General features: G+C 39.7%; 1 protein-coding gene across 4 annotated transcripts in view; it reads left to right on the top strand.

The window, feature by feature from the left end:
- taok3a (TAO kinase 3a) overlaps nt 1-21,129 on the top strand; it is an 85,843-nt gene that overhangs the window by 48,508 nt on the left and 16,206 nt on the right. For all 4 annotated transcript variants that reach the window (XM_039802553.1, XM_039802555.1, XM_039802557.1 and 1 more), the window contains exons 4-13: nt 3,633-3,704; nt 4,513-4,614; nt 4,931-4,976; nt 5,958-6,054; nt 6,576-6,689; nt 7,626-7,717; nt 7,936-8,029; nt 10,551-10,632; nt 17,337-17,504; nt 18,930-19,127. In XM_039802553.1, the coding sequence (XP_039658487.1) occupies nt 3,633-3,704; nt 4,513-4,614; nt 4,931-4,976; nt 5,958-6,054; nt 6,576-6,689; nt 7,626-7,717; nt 7,936-8,029; nt 10,551-10,632; nt 17,337-17,504; nt 18,930-19,127 (1,065 nt within the window). The remainder of the gene's footprint in view (nt 1-3,632; nt 3,705-4,512; nt 4,615-4,930; nt 4,977-5,957; nt 6,055-6,575; nt 6,690-7,625; nt 7,718-7,935; nt 8,030-10,550; nt 10,633-17,336; nt 17,505-18,929; nt 19,128-21,129) is intronic.

The raw sequence follows: 21,129 nt of genomic DNA, 5'->3' as shown, positions 1-21,129 counted from the left end.
TTAGATTTGCGTCGGGCGCAAGAGTCATTTATCCCGCCGGTAAAATAGCAACAGCGCCCGAGATCCGCCCACAAAGCTACTTGCGTTTTGCGTTTCATACTTGCGTTTCAGATCGTTAAAATAGGGCCCATAATGTGTGGTCCACATGTGATACTGAGCCCCCCCTTATACTTTAACCACGCCCGTGTAGTCAGGCCACACCCCCTTTTATGGCTTTTGAACTGTTTAAGGTAGAGTCATGTGTGAGGTATCATTGAACTCAGCAGAGAGTATCTTTTTGATTGGTTATGGTTTGACCCGCCCCCTATGATTTAGCCAGGCCCTTTTTATAACTAAAGACCCGTTTGATGTAGACTATCGTGTGAGGTATCATTGAACCCAGCAGAGAGTTCCTTTGTCATTGGTCATGGTTTAGTCCGCCCCCTATGCTTAAGACACACCCCCTTTCATAACTAATGACCATGATGTTGATGATATAGGGCTGAACGATTTTTGAAAATAATCTAATTGCGATTTTTTTTCCCCCAAATATTGCGATTGTGATTTAATATGCCATTATTTTTTAAGCTTTTTGTCTTCTGTATTATTCAACAAAGACAAGCAATAAATCATTGTATAGTATGAACAACACACGATTAGATAGATTAAATAAACTGTTCTTTCCTGGAGGCCAGGCCTGTATGTGATGAAGAAATTAGGTGATGCATGAATTTATATGAATGACATCTTTTATTTAACTACTTCAATCACAGTAGTATATATGTATATATATATATATATGTGTATATATATATATATGTATATATACATATGTATATATATATATATGTATGTATATATATATATGTATATATATATATATATATATATATATATATCGAATCGGTAAGGGAAGCAAAAAGTGGTATCGGACCATCTCTAATATATATATATGTGTGTATATATATATATATATATATATATATAATATTTAACACATACATACACACAACGGTGTATTTTTTGAGAGCGCACAGAGAGGAGCTGCCTCCAGCCCCTCCCCCTCATGAAGTTGTGCCGTGTGCATGACAGCATCAACGTTGCACTTGCTCAGAGAGGCTATCGTTATGTTAGTTGCTAGTGTTCTTGCCGTGGGATTAACTGTACTAATAAAACCGTTGAAACACCGTGGCCACGCTGCTGTGAAAGCTCCCCGAATGTCATTTATCAGAGTCTGGTTGTTACCCATCTGAGTGGCAGCTCCTCCACTCCATATCTTTGTAACGGAGCTAACCGGAGCTAACCGCTAATCAAATCGTTGCCTACCGAGCCTTCAGTTCTGCGTGCCTGTATCCATTAACTGCATGTATGGACTCGAGACCAAATAAAACCCTTCATTTTATTAAAATGGCTGTAAAAGTTTTAAACTACAACTCAGAGTTGTTTGAATGACCGAAATCCGCTCAAGGTACGTCGTAGCGTTAGCGTGCCAAGTTGAGGTTTTCTCTGCGAAGTGCATATTGATTTGCTCTTACGAGTCATGTGACCAAATCGCAGCCCTTTGCGATTAGGAAATCACGTTTTAACATATTGCGATATTATTGCAAATGCAATTAATCGTTCAGCCGTAGTTTGATGTAGACTATTGTGTGAGGTATCATTGAACTCAGTAGAGAGTTCCCTTTTCATTGGTGACGGTTAGCCCCGTCCCCCATACTTGGTACAACATTTAAAATACACCATTTCCAATGCTGCACTTCCAATGCTGCACACTCCACTGTGTACGCTGTGTCCAACCGTTGCACAAATGCAGGGTCATGTGGAGCGGCGTCCGCCAGTAACCCTGACGCGCACTGAAGAGCGAGGGCCCGTCCAACGCTTCTTGCAGCTTTAATTATTTATGCACCCCCTTCTTCTGCAATGACAATTAGCCTGAATGTATTTCAGTATTTCAGTGTTACATAATTTCTTTTTCTCTATCTATACATTACACCAGAGGGAATGGCTATTATGCATGAACTGACAGGCAATCAAATAAATCTGAGAAAAAATTCAAATGGGAATACTCTGTTGCCTGCTGTTACGGTAATTCCATTTGAATCTCAACATGAATTTCCCATTCATTTGAAAGTGGAATGAAGCCGATATAAGGGCTTTGGCTGAGCTGCAGCATAGCTGTTCCTGAGGCCAAATGCCTTTTGAGGTTAACACCACGGGTTTAGCATGGGCATGTGGATGTGCACAGACAACACAAACCTAACCCTAGCTGCAGAACACCCACATATCAATTACCTGCAGGCTTCCCCTAATCACGCTGCTGAGTGCTTTGATCAAGCGGAAATTTGTTTAAATTCAAATGAGAGAATCTGTTACTGCTGTATCACTCTGCTGTAGATATATTGCTTTGTACAGGGATTTATGATGTTTCGCATGCACTGAATATATCTGAATCACCCTTAAGAAATGGCATGAGTTGGTGACCCTTTACTTTAACCCCTTTAACTTTAGTTTAGATTATTTAGCAGGACAATGTGCAGTTACATTAAAAAGATGGCTGCACCAGATTTAGCATTATGCTACTTTCCATCTGTAGTCCTCCACAATTATAATGACATAACAGAGTTAAGTACATGACAAAAACAATAAACATAACATGTTTATACAACAAAGACAGTTAAGACAATGTAAATAGACTATTTACACCGAAGGTGCAATACACAGATATACACAACAATGGAATAAAAAGTGTTAGTGAGAGCAGGTCTGATGGTTTAAAAGGAAATATTTAACTGCCCGCGAGAAGCTTTTAAAATTTGAGATATTCTTTAAAGTGTTAGGAAGCCCATTCCATTCTTTGACTGCTTTATAGGAAAAGGCTGATTGAGAAAAAACAGATTTTCTTTTGGGAACATTGCAGTCACCCCTGGATACAGACCTCAAGGCTCTGTTTGTCGGTTTAGAGTGTAGCTGTACATATGTTTTTTAAGGGGGTGGAGCGTCATCATTAAGAATTTTGTGAACCAAACGGATATCAGAATACCTGATCAAATTATCAAAGCTTAAAATACTTTAGCATAAGTATATACAATTTACACACTACACTATAATGTAGTTGTAAACAGATGTTAGTGTTTATTAATGTATTTGTCAACAATGTATACCCCTTCTGTGGGAACCCATAAGTGGAGATAATGGATGGAAATATTATTAGGCCTAAATGTTTATATAGTGCTTATATGCTAAACCGGGTAGTTAAAGTAACGTGTAACGGAGTTACTGTCCAATGAAAACTCATTCCTTTTCAATTCAGAGAATCTTTCCCCCATTGTATTACTCTGTTTGTATAGTCCAATATTGCATGTGATGCTTTTGTGAAAATGTGTGAAACTTAATTTAAAGATTTAACATTTTACCCTACTTAATCAGGAATATGTATCGTTCCAATGTCATGTCACATACAACAATTTAATGACTTTTATAACCAGTGTGTTCTATCAATGTGTTCTATCAATGTTACCATATTCTTTTTATAGAGTGTTATAACCAGGGGACCAAAAAAAAGTCCTGTGATCATGTCTTGTGAGGGGAATACTGTTTGTGTGTTTCTGAGTTGTCTGCAAGTAAGAGTCTGATCCCTCTGTTTTCTTCTTCAGGCACGTAACTCCTACTCCAATGAGGTGGTGGCCATCAAAAAGATGTCCTATAATGGCAAGCAGACTACCGAAGTAAGAAAGACTTTCACACACCGGAGCAAATAGACATATATATCTCAAGATCAAGTGGACATTTGGTCAGCCCACAGTCAGATAACTTGTATTTCTCTTGCTTTGGCACAAATCCATTAATAATGTGAGCAAGAGCTCAAATGCAAAAAGTTGTTCTCTAATGATATTCACCCAAAGCTTGACACTAGCTTGTGAGATGTCTCATGTGTGATGATTAGTTACCCTAACGGAACAAAAATGTGAAAATAATTATAAATAATTACTCACCACCAGATGCAAGGATTGAAACAAACATGTGCCTCCCTCAAGAAAATCACTGAAAACGTTTAGGCACAAGGCGCAAGCAGATTTTAGAAGGCATCCTATGTGATCACAGCTTACGCTTCAGCTGAACTTGAGGCCACATCTCTGTGGTTTAGGAAACTTTCTTCTTTTTATAAACCTTTGAGGTGTGTTGTTTTGCGCGGGCTCTTGCATGACATTGTCAGATTGTTCCTAACTAAAAATGTAGCTGAGGCGTTCGGTTGCTATAATAACTCTTCTGGTAAGCATAGAGCTAGCTTTCATTTTTTGCATTTTACTTCTCTTTTTATCATTTATCTTGGTGCAGTGCTATTGAAAAAATTTTTTTTGTCTATAGACACAGTTGTAACAGATGTATAAAGTCCATAATAACCTGTTCAAGTGGTTACTACAGTGAGGACAGCTGCACAATTTTAGTCAAAGTCACAGCAATGCCCACTTAAGTGTTTCTGTGATTGTACCTGTAGTGTGTCACCATCTGTGTGTCTAAATTTGTTTTTGGCAGAAGTGGCAGGACATCATTAAGGAGGTCAAGTTTTTGGGACAGCTGCGACACCCAAACACAATTGAGTACAAAGGCTGCTACTTGAAAGAAAACACTGCCTGGGTGAGTGGATCCCTCTCCACATCTCCCTTTGTCCCAGTTCCCCTCTTTGTTTCAGTCTCGCAACATTGTTCGTTTATCTTTTTCTTCCCGTCCTCTTTGTCTGATTCTTTTTCTCTTTTCAGACTGCCTACTACTGTTTCTCTGCATATGTTGTAATCAGTACCACCTTCATTGCAGACATCATAATGTGATTAGTTTGCAGTAGAGAACAACTTCACAAGTTTTCACAAACTTGACCCGAAGCTTTGAATTTGTGATATTTTATGATGCACACCTGGTAAATGAGTTATTCAGCTGTAACTGTATTCTGTTTCAGCTGGTGATGGAGTACTGCCTGGGCTCTGCATCAGATTTACTAGAAGGTAAGTGTATTTATTAATGCTTAATGTGCACACACATATTTAAACTAAAAAATCTTTTTTGTCCATATCATGTTAGCATTTTTTTGAAGAAGTCACTGCACCCAGCCAAGAGATAGTCTCTAAACCTCCCATAAAAACCTTGTTGTTTTTATATTTTTGGGTTATTGTACGGATTAAACAAATGTCTTAATTAGTAAGCCCTAGCTGACCACGGTAGGATTGTCTTGACTAGACTGTATTCTACATTTATCTATTATACCTTTTTATAATTTTCATTTCAGCAGCTGAATATCAACATCATTCCAGGTTACTGTATGACCGTAGTTCATGAGGTTTTGCTATAGACTTACTAGACATGAGGACCTGCCTGTTATAAGATGGCTGCATTTATCTCTTAAAACCCATACAACTTCATGTTCTGTGGTTTTGTGAACCTTACTAAATAACAAAACATAAAGTAGTCCATACATGGTTTTTGAGCAAGATGATACCCATGTAGAAACTATTTGCTCGTAACTGAATTTAGCAACATTATGTGGTCTGACTCGTGATGTTACATTTAGCACTTTGATTAATAAGATTTAGACTTAGGATGGAAGACCATATCTGTGTTACTTAGATTTTACAGTTTTCAAAGCTTGAACCTCAACTGTCCACCCTCTAAGCATTCCTGATCTGGACCTAATGTGTTATTTTAAGCACCTATGAGTGTACTCGTCACTGGCGTAGATACACAATCAGGCCCTGGCCTGTTTTTGGGACTTTGAAAGACAGATTGGTATATAAAAAAATGTATTACTGAACTGTGATGTTTTGGTTGCCATGACTTTGATCATGCCTGAAGTCTGCACTTCATAACTATATGCAGAAGCTGTATTTATTATGAAGGCCTTTTGTGTAGAGCTGTTATAGTTCATTATTATATAATTGAAGTCTTTAGAGGGTTCTTACTCATTTCCACTGTACTAATTTCTCCCCAAGTTCATAAGAAACCACTGCAAGAGATGGAAATTGCTGCCATTACCCATGGTGCCTTGCTAGGACTGGCTTACCTACATTCCCATAATATGATTCACAGGTGAGTCAGTTCATTTCCTAGCTCCAAACATTTCCCAACAGGAACATTCAGTGACGTTAGAAAAAACATGATAAGACTGTAAGATGAGGTGAGCGCTACTCATGTTCTCCCTTTTATTGCGTTTACTAATAAAGGTGTAAAACCTCATCTCTGTATTAACCTTTCCTCCTTCTTGAACTTTGCTGTTGTTGACACCAGTGAGACCGGAAGTAACAACCCTCCTGTCTCACTGGTGTCAACATTATTATATTTTATGGAAGACACATATGATAAGCATCCAACAATGGCACTGTATGAATCATATTGACTGTTCTTTGTCATCGTAGGTCTCATTGCAGAAATTTAAAAACACATAAAAACCCATTAAAATGAATGTATCAAATCTATAAATACATCGCATCAGTGAACATTTTTTTTTTAAGGAAGGAAAAGCATAATGCATAATAGATCCTTGGAACTGATGTTTTTTTGCAGCTATGCCTACATATGCTCACTTTCTATATCCCCCTCTCCCCATCCAGAGATGTGAAAGCTGGTAACATCCTGCTGACTGAGCTGGGTCAGGTCAAACTGGCCGACTTTGGCTCTGCCTCCATTGCCTCACCTGCCAACTCATTTGTGGGAACACCTTACTGGTCAGTATACGCAAGACAAGATAGACATGGTGGGGCACAACACAGAAGATCACACGGGACTACATGTGCTGAGAAGAACGTGAACTGAAATAGTTTTGTTGGTGTATCTCTTTAGGGGGTCTGCTTTTATTTTGCATAGTTAGCAAGTTAGCTGCTTTTTGTGGCTTTTTTTTATTTTTTTGCAGTGTGTGAATTCATCATGTTGTTGCCAGCATGCTGTAAGTGATTTTTGAACCTGAAGTCAACCTCGTAAATTATAGGATTATATTTTTTTTTTTTTGGTCATATCCGAATAATCACATGGGTCACTTTTACATAAAATTTAAACCTAGTAATACTAATAAAAGATGGAATTCATGAGAAAATGAATTATGGTATTAACTGTGACGATGTAGCCTGTGAGAGAATTGACACTTTCTCTCATTCTTATCATTAGTTTTCAACCCACCACTGTTCTCCAGCAGTGCCAATGCTCCCTCTTGCACACCAGTCTGAAAAGGACCTGAGACATAAACTTATCCATGCAGTGTCCTCTGTTGTTTGTCTCTCCATATAGAAATCACCAGCTCTGCCTTACCCACTATAGCACTCATTTACCAAGTTCATGCAGCTTTGATGGTGAATAAAAGACATCACATAAACAGCTGGACCAGTGATGGACTCTCATGATCTCAAAAGCCAGCAGCACATAACTTCGTCCCACTCATCATGTTAAATTCAAGCACACGCACACAGAAACACACACACAAGTTGTCACACACCACGTTTCCAGAAACACACACACATTTTCCTAAAACTGAGCTGCTATCACGGCATACCAGAGTCTTTAAAGGCTCTGAGAGGCTTAGCAGATTATAACATTTTCATGGATTTTTCCCCCATACTTAATAAACTATGCATATGTGTGCATTTGTATGTGCGTCTCTCTATCCTTAGGATGGCCCCAGAAGTGATCCTAGCCATGGATGAGGGTCAATACGAGGGGAAAGTGGACATCTGGTCCCTGGGGATCACCTGTATTGAACTGGGTGAGCATACATCCACCCTAATGGTCAAATAATGCATATATAGGCTCATAAAGTAAAAAACAATACAACAGATGACTGAAATAGGAAGAAAAACAAATATGTCTTATTAGTTCCTGCATGCTTTTGAGATTCAAGGAGAAAATGATTGGTGATTGTGAAAACTTAAACATCACTCTTCTCCATCTTTCTCTCCACTCTGCCATCTTTTCTTATTTTAGCCGAGCGCAAACCACCCTTGTTCAACATGAATGCCATGAGTGCCTTATATCACATCGCACAGAACGACTCTCCCACGCTACAGTCCAATGAGTGGTGAGTCAAAAACACACCTCCCAAATATTACGATTTAGTTTTTGTTTTCTTTCTTTTTTAAACCTTTCAATTAAACAAGCATAGTGTTTGCATAATGCTGTCAATATGTGATCAGTCAAACTTAAACACTACAAAATGTAAAAACATGGTAATTTAATTGAACAAAAAAAATATTGTCCACAAACCAAGAAAATCCAGTGAAACTGCTGATACAACACTTCCACTCGACTGTGAATATTAAAGCCCAATCCGATCTGAGCTCAGTCAGGGTAAGACATCCCCGTGTTAATCTGCACGACCTATGATCCCTGCAAAAGGCCTTGTGCAAGGTCACACTCTAAGTCTCTTATGTAATTACCTGGGAAACCTTTACCAAACTAATACTGTGTAAATATCCACATCATTCCTGCTGGGCTATAAGGTACATTTTAACAGCAGTGTGATTGTTCTATTATTCTACTAGTTAAAAACTCGTTCTTTCTTGTGTTTGCCATACTAAACAGGATGTTTCTTTGTACACAGACAGACAGAGTGTTGTAAACGTATTATGGGCAAACAGCCAATACTTTATGCTGCTCTCAGCCTCACAGCTTATGATTGTAGACTCTAACAGATTCTCTAGAGACTGTCCTTCCAGACATCAAAACACTTTAAGCTATTTAATTTAGGCCGTCAGGTTTTAAACAGCTCTTTGCTGTGTCTTTGCAACAGCATATCACCCCCAGTGTTGAGGTGCACTTTTTTTTTTGAGTTAGGACTAGTTGTGTTATTGGATGTCACCGTGAAAGGTGAGATTTTTATGTTTAGTTCACCTCATAAATCAAGAAACTGTATGTGAAATTGCGGATTTCTTTTGATACAGAGTCTTTTGATATGCTCTTCATGTTAAGAAATAAAACTGATTTGTTCTATGTTTAAATTGTTTTGCCAAAAACTTTCACAATGGATGTTCATTGTTGCTTGGAGGACTCCATTTAAGGAAGATTAATTATTTTATAAACAAGTTATTTGGGCTAACTAGAGCATAATTGTTAACACTTACTGTATTCTCTACATTAGCCAACATAGTGTACCCTAGCTATTTCATGTTATATATTCTCAGCTAAGCAGTAAATATTCCATCCTCATAATTATTTTACATGCACATGTACTCAGTATGAGCTTGTGCAAACCTGGAAATAAAAGTGGAAAGAATGCAAATAAAATAAAGTTAACTTGTTTCACACTGCAGAACACAGCAGAAAAGAGGTTAAATATGTAGATATAAATGTATAGAGAAGTTGGTGATTTAAAATGGCAAAAACGTAACTATGTAAAAGATTACTAGCAGGAAATCGGCAAATCGGCAAAGCAGCAAATATTCTACCATTCCTCTTCAGTTGCTGTAGCCACCACTCACACTTTGCATGTGAGGTGCGATTCTCATGGGGGAAACGGCACTCATCCAATATTAACCCTTGGTTTGATGTTCTCCCTGTAATTTTACCATTGCGTTCTTCTTTTATGCTATCGCTTCCATGGTATGAAAGCTATGTGTGTGTGATCCTAAGCATGCAGAGTCGTGTCTGTGTTTGCTCCTTGTCATATGTTGCAAGAATCTGTATTTTCTGTTCTCTACCTGCCTCAGAGCAGCCTGAAGGCATCAGTGGCCTTCTTAAATCTTCCACCCAAGCTCTCAATTAACCTTAATCAAAAGCATATATCATGGGCTCTGTCATGAGAAACGTGAGGCACGAGTCTTTTAAGTTGTAATATGCTGCCTATGACTGCATGGAGAACGTCAGTTGTAAAATTAGCATTGGTTTCTAGCATCGTGCTGAGGCAAGTGATTGTGTGGGGCAGTACAGGGTTGTGGTATTTTTGGAGGAGCTCCAGCGGCCCGAGGCGTTAGCTACATCCCGCCAGATGAGACTAGTAGAGACATCAGCTCCATAGTGTAACTTCAGTACACATACACAAGGCCACACTGTACACACATTGGCCTGACATACAAGTGCACTCATGGACCTCAGCTAACCACAGAGGATGTTAGATGTAGAGTCTGAGGAGGATATGTGCACTTTCTGACCCTACAATGACCCTGAATGTGCGTATTGACTATCAAAATCTTAAATAGCACCACAGGCTACTTTATTTTAGATCTATAGTAGCAACCCAAAAATACAGTGTTACATATACTTTGTTATAATAAGCGTATTTTTAGATCAGAGTCAGTGGCGTGGTGTTCCACAGCTCCAGTGGCCTATATTTCTATTGCTCCACATATTTACATAATCCATATATGGTTCATATGTGGAGCTACATAAAGAGATTACATAGGATTGTTTTGGTTTAATTTGTTGACAAGATAAACACAGCACACGAAGGAAGATATTACTCATCATGTTAAACATTCAGGTGTAGCTGAAGGCAGCCTATCATTAGATTGTCTCTGCTATTCCTGCTTAAGTTATTCAGATTTAAATATGATTGACAGAGATGGGGAATCATTGACCTGCATCTCACTGTTCTCTTTACCCAGGTCTGACCCCTTCCGGAGCTTTGTCGACTACTGCCTACTGAAAATTCCTCAGGACAGACCCTCGTCAGGGGAGCTGCTACGAGTGAGTGGGCGTCCTCTGTAATCCCTCCAGCTGTGACCTCACTTCCTGTCTAAGTCAGTCCCTGAGCCATGCGGATGAGTCACTCCCAACCACCCACGTTTCCCTAATTCTCAAGCATATACACAGTGTCTCCTTCAAGCACAGGAATCAAGCACCCCGCTGAGAATTGCTTTTTTTCTTTCTTTGTTGTAACTCTGCTTCCTGTGCCGTGCCTCATAGCCATGGTCCTTAAGGGCTCCTCAGAGCTGCGTGTATATGCTGCTTTCACATCAGTTTTTGGCATTTTATTCCTTTTATTGATAGTTAGACAGACAGTAGAGAGATGACAGGAATTGAGGGGGGAGAGATGGGGAAGGACATGCAACACAAGTCAACGTACATGTTTGGTGCCTTAAACCCTAGGCCACCATGGTGCCTCATTCTTTTGTTTTTATATAACTTTTAGATCCTTTTTACAACAAAAAATGTTTTATTGCAAGGTCGACTTAGTTGGTCCTTTCTGAAGTTTCGGGGGAAAAAAAGTACTAAAAAGTTAACCTTGTCCTTAAACCTTAAACTGCTATTTCCAAGGTTGAAAATGAACCCTAATACTCCAAATTTAGATGATGTTCTTACATGTCACCCTCCCTCCATCTCTTCCTTTCAAAGAAAAAGGCAAATGATCCCATAAAATACACATTTAAAAATTGAAATGCAGCTGCAAGTCAGCCTTTATAATGACATTTTTTTTTTAGCCATCCTGCCCAATAGCCCCACAAAAACACCATAAATTTACAAAGTCTTAATCCTTGTATGTGGGATTGATATTTTTGTTTGTGTTACCAACCGGTAATCCTATTGGCCCACTAAAAGTTTAAAGGGGTGATAGAATGGTTATATAGGGTATTTCACACTGTTCCTTAAAGGAATATTTCACCATTGGAAAGATGAATATATATTTAAATTGGGTCACTTATGTAGTAGAAATGTGAAATTTGTTTAGAAATTGGTGGCTTCTAGGCCAAGAAAAGCCAGAAAATGTGTTTTTGGCTCATATGGATGAAAGACACCAAATCCCAGAATGCACTTGCTTTGCTGCTTTAGCGTCTACTCCCAAGCCACGCCTACCCTTTACAGACAGACAGTGAGGCGATCAACTCAACAAGTGTGTTTTATTGTCATTTCAACCATATACACGAAAAAACGTTTCAAGTGGTGTTACACATTTAAAATATATACTTTTTTGCCACAGCTGATACATTATCCGGACTTCTTTCAGCGGATTGATTGATAGCTCCAGAGTGAACAGAACTGTGTCCATGGCAACGCTCTGCTATGCATGGCAACGGTGTGTTATCCTTAGCAGCGGTCTGTTATCAAGAAAATAACAGACCGCATTCTACATTAGAATTCAACCAAGCCATAAAAGAAGGCTAACGCATAGCTACTAGCATTAGCTCTTGGTGGGCTGTGGTATAAACATTGAGTATAAACACAGCCTTAAATTTGCGTGGGATGTAGAATGGTCAGCATTTTACAGTCACAAACTCCACCAGCAGTTAGCTAGCAGTTAGTTGGATACAAATCACCCCATTTCTGCAACAGGCAGTCCGTGGTAACACAGCCCACCTCCACTAGCTAGTCTTACCCGGTGACAGAGCAGCAGGCTGGATTGTTCACAGCAATATTTCCAACAACAAAAACACTGCAGTCTCTGAACTCACGTTGGGAGTTTCGTTGAAGTTGGATGTAGTCCAGTTTGTTTAATGAGCGGACACTTGCAAGCAGGATTGGTGGAACAGGTGGCCGGCTAGCGTTAGCTTTCCACCGGAACACTCGTTCAACTCTCCCCGCTGATGAGGTCACTTTACCGGCCAGAGCCATCGAGCACCACCGCTGGTCTCCATGCAGGCGAAGCTTGTGTAATGTGTAGAGTATTGCGTCTGTAATAAAGTGTCCTGCATATTCTCCAATCTATACCAATGTATCCCGGTAGTACACGTGTGCGGTAGTTTGAATGCACAAAATTGTTGTTCTAAAATTTCCTTCGGGATGAACAGTTTCAGCTCCTGCTGAGAAGCTAACCGAGGATTCAAGATGGCTGACACTCGTTTTTTCCTCGGCAATCTCCGGAAAAAGCCGACAGTCCAACCTCCTATGGGCTATGCGGAAGTGGCTCCTAATACTGGCTTTAGTCTTTTGCCTCTGGGCAAAAAAGCCTCAGATGACGCAACAATCGTCATTTTGCGTCATCTGAGGCTTTTTTCCAGACCCACAATACAGAGATCTCCCCTCTCAGGGGGACATGAGGGAGGGAAGCACGGTCATTAAAAAATACTACCGGGTTTCTACTGATACAAAGCTTAATGCTAAATCGGTGAAGTGTCCCTTTAAGGTCTCCGAATAGGGTTTGTAACATTGGATAGGCTGAAAATGGCCTGGTTGCTGTTCTGTGCGCCCTAATGCAACCCTGTTAGACAGCCCTATATGAAACAAGAGCTTTTCTGCCTTATATGGTATGCTCATGAATATTTAGATGAGCTGCGTGCTGATTGGTTGAGCGAAGCGCGCACACACACACACCGCTCCACTCTGTGTCCATGTCCCCCTCCCCCGCTGCCACCACACACACACACACACACACACACACTGCACAGCATCACAATCACACTGTCTGTTAACGTTACTGATAGACTACAGACATGCTCAGACATGCCCAGTGAATGGCTGGAACATCCGCCGAGAAAATGTCCCCGCCTGGCTTCAAACTTCATTTCTGCCCCGACACATAAACTCATCAACTAATGTTACTGTACAAAGCACTTGAGACACAGTTTAGTTACAGTTTAGTCATCCTCCAGTGTGGCGTACACACACACACACACACACACACACACACACACACACACACACACACACACACACACACACACACACACCATTGCAAAGTTTCGACAATTTCATTACTACTAGTGTTGTTGTAACGTTACCCTTGGTAAAAAAATAAATAAACTCAACTTCCAGACAAGGAATCACATCTCACCTTGTAGCTAGTTCAGTGTCTCAGCGCGGGGACATTTAGTGGAGAGTGAAGCCCACAGGCACGTCTTCTGCGCCTCTGCGTTAGATCCACACGTCCCGCTCCATTGTCCGATATCTACTCGTTCTAAACACTTTTCTCTGGGCCAGTATTCCGTTGTACAGCCTGGAACACTGCATTTACGACCGTGGTTCATTTTCAATATCCTTGAAAAACTTCAAAACTTTCTTCTTTCTAAAGTACACAGCGCAGCTTGCAGCTAAGCTCGTGTGGGAGATCCTGATAGAGCTCCAGCCAGCTCACAGCGGGTCTGTGAAGGTAGGCAGGCCGACCGGCGAGGCAGCAACCCCGGCATGCACTGGCTGCTGTCACGTCAGACTGTGGAGCTTTTCAAGTCCGACACAGTCATACCAAATTTGCAATTAGCCATACGTTTTCGTTAAACGGCCCATATTTGAGCTCTACATAGTTGATTTCTCGTATAAAAAAGTCTCAGAAGTGAATTTAGTAATGAAATAGACGAACAATGTATAATATTTCGGAGATCTGTGCGATCTAGATTCAGAAGACCAGCTGTCCTCAGATCAGGGGTGTATGTAAATTTTGGGGTGTGACAAAGGTATAGACTACTAGAGCCAAATAAGGTACAGCCACCGATTTGAGGTTAATTATTAGCTTTGTTGAGATTTGCCCGTTTTCAGCAGCAATTTCAAATTGTGAGATTTGCATAGGAAAGGGATGCCAATGGGACTTTAAGGTTCTATGTATGCCCTATTTACCCACCGAACTGTCGTAATTCAACTATGACAAGGTAAACTCTGTTTTGCATTCTATCACCCCTTTAAAGTTCTTGGTAATCACGCTCAACAGTGGGAGCTCGAGCTTTTTTTACACCTGCCCCACCTGAGGGAGTGTGTGGGGTTATGTAGCAATTAAATAAGGGGCTCTGGACTGTCGTCTGGATGGGATTGATGTTTAGACTGGAATTCACTCCTCCCAACACCCCTGACCCAAATCCTGGCCGAAAAACCATTAAAGAGGGATAAGTACCAAACAGACTTGGGATCAGTGTCGAAGGGGATGCTTTATAGTGAAGCCTTGGGGGGGTGTGGTGTTAGCTTATGATTAATACCCACTTTCTCTTCACAGACGCACACAAAATCACTCTTTCTTTCTGTGCACAGTTTGTGTACACTGTGTGTGCACAGCTTATTGTAGCCAAGAGGATGTGTGCAACATTTTTTTTTTTTTTTCCGACCAACCGTCCAAAACCCAAAGATAATTCAAATTACAATAATATAAAACAGAAAAAGCAGCAAATCTCACATTTGTGAAGCTGGAATCAGTGAATGGCAGTTTCCTTAATACATGGTTTAAATGATAAATCCATTATCAAAATGTTTGGCGATACATTTTCTGTTGATTTGCTGCGTGTCAGATTAGAAGATTGACGCTATCTGTACTATCTGTAAATATGTAGCTGGAGCCAGACTAGCTGTTTCCAGTGCTAAACTAAGCTAAGCCAACCGGCTGCAAGCTCCAGCTACATATTTACTGTACAGATATAAGAGTGATATTTAAATTTTCTCATTTAACCCTCAGCACAAAAGAGAATAAGCGTATTTTCCAAATGTTTAACTATTCCTTTAATACATCAAGCACCTTATTAGGCTTGTTCTCTGTCACTACTGCTACTATAATTGCAGTAGAAGTAAACGAGATGGACTAAGTGAAAAAAGTTAATAATATGTGATAAACTGCTTTTAACATCACAATAACTAAGGATGGATTGGTACTTCTGGTAGAAGAAGCTGATGATGCCACAGTATACATTTAGGGAAGGCACTGAAGACGCTGTCGCTTCTTATCAACACTAACCTTATAATGAGGAAGAATCCCGGAGATAACTTCTGGCTGGTCCATGGGACGGGGTTGGCCAACCACCCACACTCTGGCGTAGTTCCGTCAGAAAACGGGACAAATCAGTCCCATCTCTATTTTCAGAGCATGATGTCATTCCCCTGTGTCCTGACTAACCCATTACACCAGCATCTGTCACATGGAGTGGAAGGTGTGCAGAGACAGAGAGCTGGAAATAGACCTAAAAATATAGTTTTATTTATACAGTATATATATATTTATTTTAGGCCTGTCCTCTGAGATTGCATACATTTCAGCCATTTAAGCACACAATATTTTATGAATGAGAGTGACTAAGGGGAGGTGTGAAAATGTGTGTGTGGTAGAGTGGGTGGAAGCGTAGGGTAGAGAAGATGTTTTTGTTGTATTTTTATTTTCATCTTGATGTTGGTGCAATTAATTAAAAAACGCATGCATCTTCACCACCTCATTCTTACCCACCAGCCCCACACACCCACTCTGACCTGCTGGTTATGTAACACAAAATAAATAATTACATAAATGCATAATGCCCTGACATCCACCAAATTACACCTCCATCAAATTATAGAAAGGTTGGTTCCTTACAGTGGAGCTCGTGACAGCTTGGAAATGTGATCTAAATGAGTTTTACCAATCAGTTTAGCGTAAAACTGTGTTAGGAAATATCATTAAATAATAATGTTTTCATAAAAAAATCTGACCTTTTGTGTAATTTGAATGTTTCATGAATTTAACGTTGATGCTGTAGGAATTTTACTTTCTTTTGGTAGAAATTTTAGGTTGCTAATATCCAGTGTGTATCCAATGGGGTCCAGTATACTTTTTGTCCCACAGATTAGTTTATTCAAATCCGACTCTTCCCTTAAATACATTTTTCTTTCCATAGTGGTTCATGTTTGTAGGCGTTCCCAAAAAAAAAAGGATTCAAATTAAAAGAAATCTGTCAATTAATTATCAGCATATTACTCAACAGTGCTTTATTTGAAGCTGTCAGTTATTTGGTGCCAAGGCAAATACAGTTAAGACATTATTTATTGGAGTGAAAAGAATTAAGAGTATTTATGAAAATCGATTTTATGGACAATCTTACACAGATCCCATGTGTTCAGTGTACTAGAGGAGAAGAGTGCTGGGACTCCCAGGATGGGCAGAGCAACCTGCAGGCGCCCTCTAGTGATAGTCACTGTTGTGGTGCTCATTGTGTCAAGTGTAAAATTAGATTTTCTTTAAACACAATATTATTATAAGATCTTTCAAAACAGACATTGTAAAAACTTAAGGTCCTGCAGCTATTATATGCTCTCAAACCATAGTTTTCATATTTACTGAGAAGTAACTCATCTTATATCATTTAAAATTCCTACATCTTTCCAGTGTTTTTGACGTTATTTCCCAAATAAATATTTATTGTTTGTGGGGAATATTTTAATGAATAGGTTTAGTTGATTTTTGAAATTGTAACATGTACAAAGACTTGTCAGTATGTTACAAATGTCTTCAGGTGAAAACTTTGGAAACATAAAAATACAATTGTACTATAACACTCAACACAAATAAAAGCGTAAATTTCCAAATTGCTATTCCGCTAAATTGGAGAGAAAACGATCCATTGTATGGTATAAAGGGCTGAATTTGAAACATAACTAATTCAGTTAGAATATTTCATAAAAAAGGACTATTTTCAAAATTTCTAAACTGATTGTTTCTTCCTTCTATCCATCTTTAAATAACTTCTAACCCAACCAACTAACTTACTAACTTTCTCCCTCTTCTTCCCTGTCAGCATGATTTTGTGCGTCGGGAACGCTCGCCGCGCATTCTCATCGACCTCATCCAGAGGACCAAGGATGCAGTGCGTGAGCTGGACAACCTGCAGTACCGCAAGATGAAGAAGATCCTCTACCAGGAGAAACACAATGGACCTATGGGAGAGAGCCAGGAGGAGGAGGAGGTGGGAGGAAGGGTGAAGGGTGAAGGGTTCATGTAAAAGATCCGTGGAAAGAAATGATGGGCATTTTAGAGTTTGTCAGGAGTCAAAATCGAAAGGAGACGAGTGTTTAAAAACATGAAATCAGTTGAGCTCCATTTAAATTCTGTAGTCACTGTTTTTATTTGTTTGTGTAAAACCATATTCAACTCAGCTTTACTATCACAGAAAGAAACTTTTGCATAAAACAAACACAGTGTAGGCCTATATACACAGGGCAGAAACAATAATAAAGCCAACAGAGGCAGTAGTAAAAACTAATGGTTTTATTATCAATTCATTTGACAGTTATCTTTTTACATTCATCGACTAGTTGTTTGGTCTATAAAATATCCCAAAACATTGACAAATGATATGACGTCTTCAAATTTCTTTGCCCGCCCAACAGTCCCAACCAATAACATATTCAGTTTGTAATGATGTTAAACACAAACACTTTTGCAATTAATTAATTAATTACCAAAAGAATAAATCGATTATTTAAAATGTTTGGTGTTTAGATCTGTTTCAGCTCTACTGCAGTGTATCAATTTCTTATAGTAATTTAGCATTTGTGTTCACTGCAGTGAGGGAGTTTTTCCACTTTATTAGATCAACATGCAGGACTCTTGGAGCTCAGATTCACAGCACAACAGGTGAGAACAGGATAGTTTATCTGAAGTGATGTAATCCCAAGAGGGAGATGCCAGATACTGTACTTCCACCTGCAGCCACAGTACCCAGACATCAAGATGAAATGTCTCTTAGTTGACTTGGCCTGGCCAGCCAGCAGCCACAGTAGTATCATCCTACACCACGTGGTGCAATTCAGAGCAGCCACCAGACCCCACTGCAACAAGACGCTGCTGAAGGCTTTAGTGAGAAAACCTGCAGTCCCAAACCTTGGTTTCCAGTTTCAGGGGAAGATGCACTGCAAGTGGAAAGACTGATTATAACACTCTAATTTAGTCTGTTACTGCAGACTTAACTGAATTGTCTGCTGCACCTGAAAGCGGTGCAGCTTGATTCCCTTTATCTAGAATGTACACACACTCAAGTGGCCTTCTAATCTTTAGACAGCTCAGGCACACAGATGTGCATTAACATACAAATTGACACAGGTGAATGATAGAAACACACACATACATTTGTGAGCAATTTGAGGTTAATAGGCAATTTAGCATGACTTTGACTCTAATGCAATCTAGAGGTCATTAGTTATTTTCCTTGTATTGAGGTGACTGCATTTAATTATACGATTTAGAGAGGCCTGTCTACAGTACAGTATATTGGGGGTGAAGGACATGGTAGTCATTGTGTTAATATTTGCATCTGTGTATATGTTAAAGAGTCTTGAGTGTTCATTTGTGAAAGCATGTGTTTATGATAATGTGTGTGTGGATGTTGCAGGACAGCGAGGCAGCCAGTTGCAAGATGAACAGCCTGGGAAGCAACCACTCCATCCCCAGCACCTCGGTCAGCACGGGCAGCCAGAGCAGCAGCGTGAACAGCATGCAGGAGGTGCTGGACGAAAGCTGCTCCGACATGACCATGATGCATCCCCAGGACTACAGCAGCACCCTGGAATCCTCCCCACACACCAAGAAGGTAAAGGTCAGGGGTGAAGGGTTGGATGGTGGGAGGGAGGTGGTGGTGAGTATTTAGGCCTGGATGACAGATTAAAAGTCACACCATACCAAAGCAGAGCTGGAAACTAGGAAGCAGTGTGAGCAGTTCTCAGTGCTACCAAAAATATTTTGTCTGATGAAAGTACCCCTCCATCGATAACACCTGTCATGTTCCACATATGTTCTTTTGAATGTATTTTAAACTTGTAATAGGACAGAATCACCGCTCATGCCACACCTTTCAAGTGTTGCTATTGGCTTTGAACTGCATTTGAAATTAAGCATTTAGTTCTTGCTGGAGAGGATGTGCAAACTGCTCTGCAGTCAGCACAGACAAAAACACTGTAGAGAACTGTAAACAAATATTATAGGAAACCAGCGGAAAAGCTTGCGTTGTTTTGCTAATTAAAAAACAAAATCTGGATGATGGGGACTAAGAGAGATAAGGTGCTGATTATGAAAAGGTCTAGTTGTTTATGGACACGTTTTATACTAGTTGCAATGGCCTTGGTTTGATAGTTATTGTGCGCTTCTTAGAGCCAATTACTGTTGGTTAAATGCCAGCAGTTTTCATGGGGATGTTTTTATTGTTTTTCCATATGAGAAGCACACCACATTTAACAACATATAACAACACTAAACACTATACAGCAATCTGGGAAAGGAAAAACAGAAAAATTACAACAAAAATTCACAATTAAAACACATACACCTAAATAATAAATAAAATAGAAAAAAAATAAAAATAAGATGTGGATGTTAAATGATGCATTTTTCTTTAATTGTATGATCCCAATAAATGGTCAAAACCTAAAGGGGACTTTCCAGGACACCAAGATAGTTTATTTTTGGATTGGATATAAGTTATAGCTCACATAATAGCTCACTGTTAAATCTCTGCTATGCCCTGTGCTTCTGATATGGTCACTCCACAGTATGTGTACACTTGCCAAAAAAATAAAATAAAAGTATCTAATGGCTTAAAAAAAAAAGCTCAAATCCGGATCACCACAAAAGTCTAATCAGTTGTTCATTCGCTCAAGACCTACAGTATTTGTCCACCAAATTCCATTGATCTTCATTAAGGTTTTTGAGATGTCCTTCTGATATAGAAACAAACAAATGAACTACAGCAAAAGTAAATCCTCCTTGATGGAGCTAAAGCCTGCTTACAGTCAAGGACAACATTTTACCTTCCCAATAATTGATTTGGTCAAGTAGTGATTTTTGCAGTAATAAACACTTTTTCCAAATATGCCATGTACTTGTTTCTAAGAATCCTAGTCCTCGGTGAGTACATAAAAACACAGCAGGCATAATCAACACATGCAATGTTACTAGCAAAATCACTTCCTGCGTGCAAACCTCCCCCCTCTCCCACCTCCCCCCCTCCTTTGAAACCATGGAAACCATTGACACAGTCCTCACTGTTTGGTAGATCGCTTCAAGTTCATCACAAACACCATTCACACCCCAAGAACAAAGGCTGTGTACACATGTCGACAAGCAGCACACACTCCCCATCATTACACACACACACACACACACACACACACACACACACACACACACACACACACACACACACACACACACACACACACACACACATACACAGAGTACACATAGGTCAACACAATGCCTGACATTCTCATATAACTTAAACATCTGTGAAGAGAGGGCTGTCACTGCTCTTTCATTCTCTTTCTTCATCTGCACTTTGTATTTTGACAGTGCATGAATAAGGATGTCACTTTATGAACAGACAGCCAATGTGTTGTTTCAAGTTCAGGGGCTGAGCGTAGAACAAACGAAAGTGACACATATTGTTTTCAGATGCTGATGAAGTTCCATCCTCACATTAACCAACTCTTTAGTCCCCTGGTTCCTGAGAATAGAATGGGGGATTGAGTGTTGACATTTCATCATGTTTTGCAAGGTTACAGTTGACACAGTTTTAGCATATGCTTGAAGTTTAGATG

The sequence above is a fragment of the Perca fluviatilis genome, chromosome 6 (genome assembly GCF_010015445.1).
Source record: "Perca fluviatilis chromosome 6, GENO_Pfluv_1.0, whole genome shotgun sequence".
In the NCBI taxonomy this organism is placed as follows: domain Eukaryota; kingdom Metazoa; phylum Chordata; class Actinopteri; order Perciformes; family Percidae; genus Perca; species Perca fluviatilis.
This window is presented reverse-complemented; position numbering and strand designations above follow the sequence as displayed.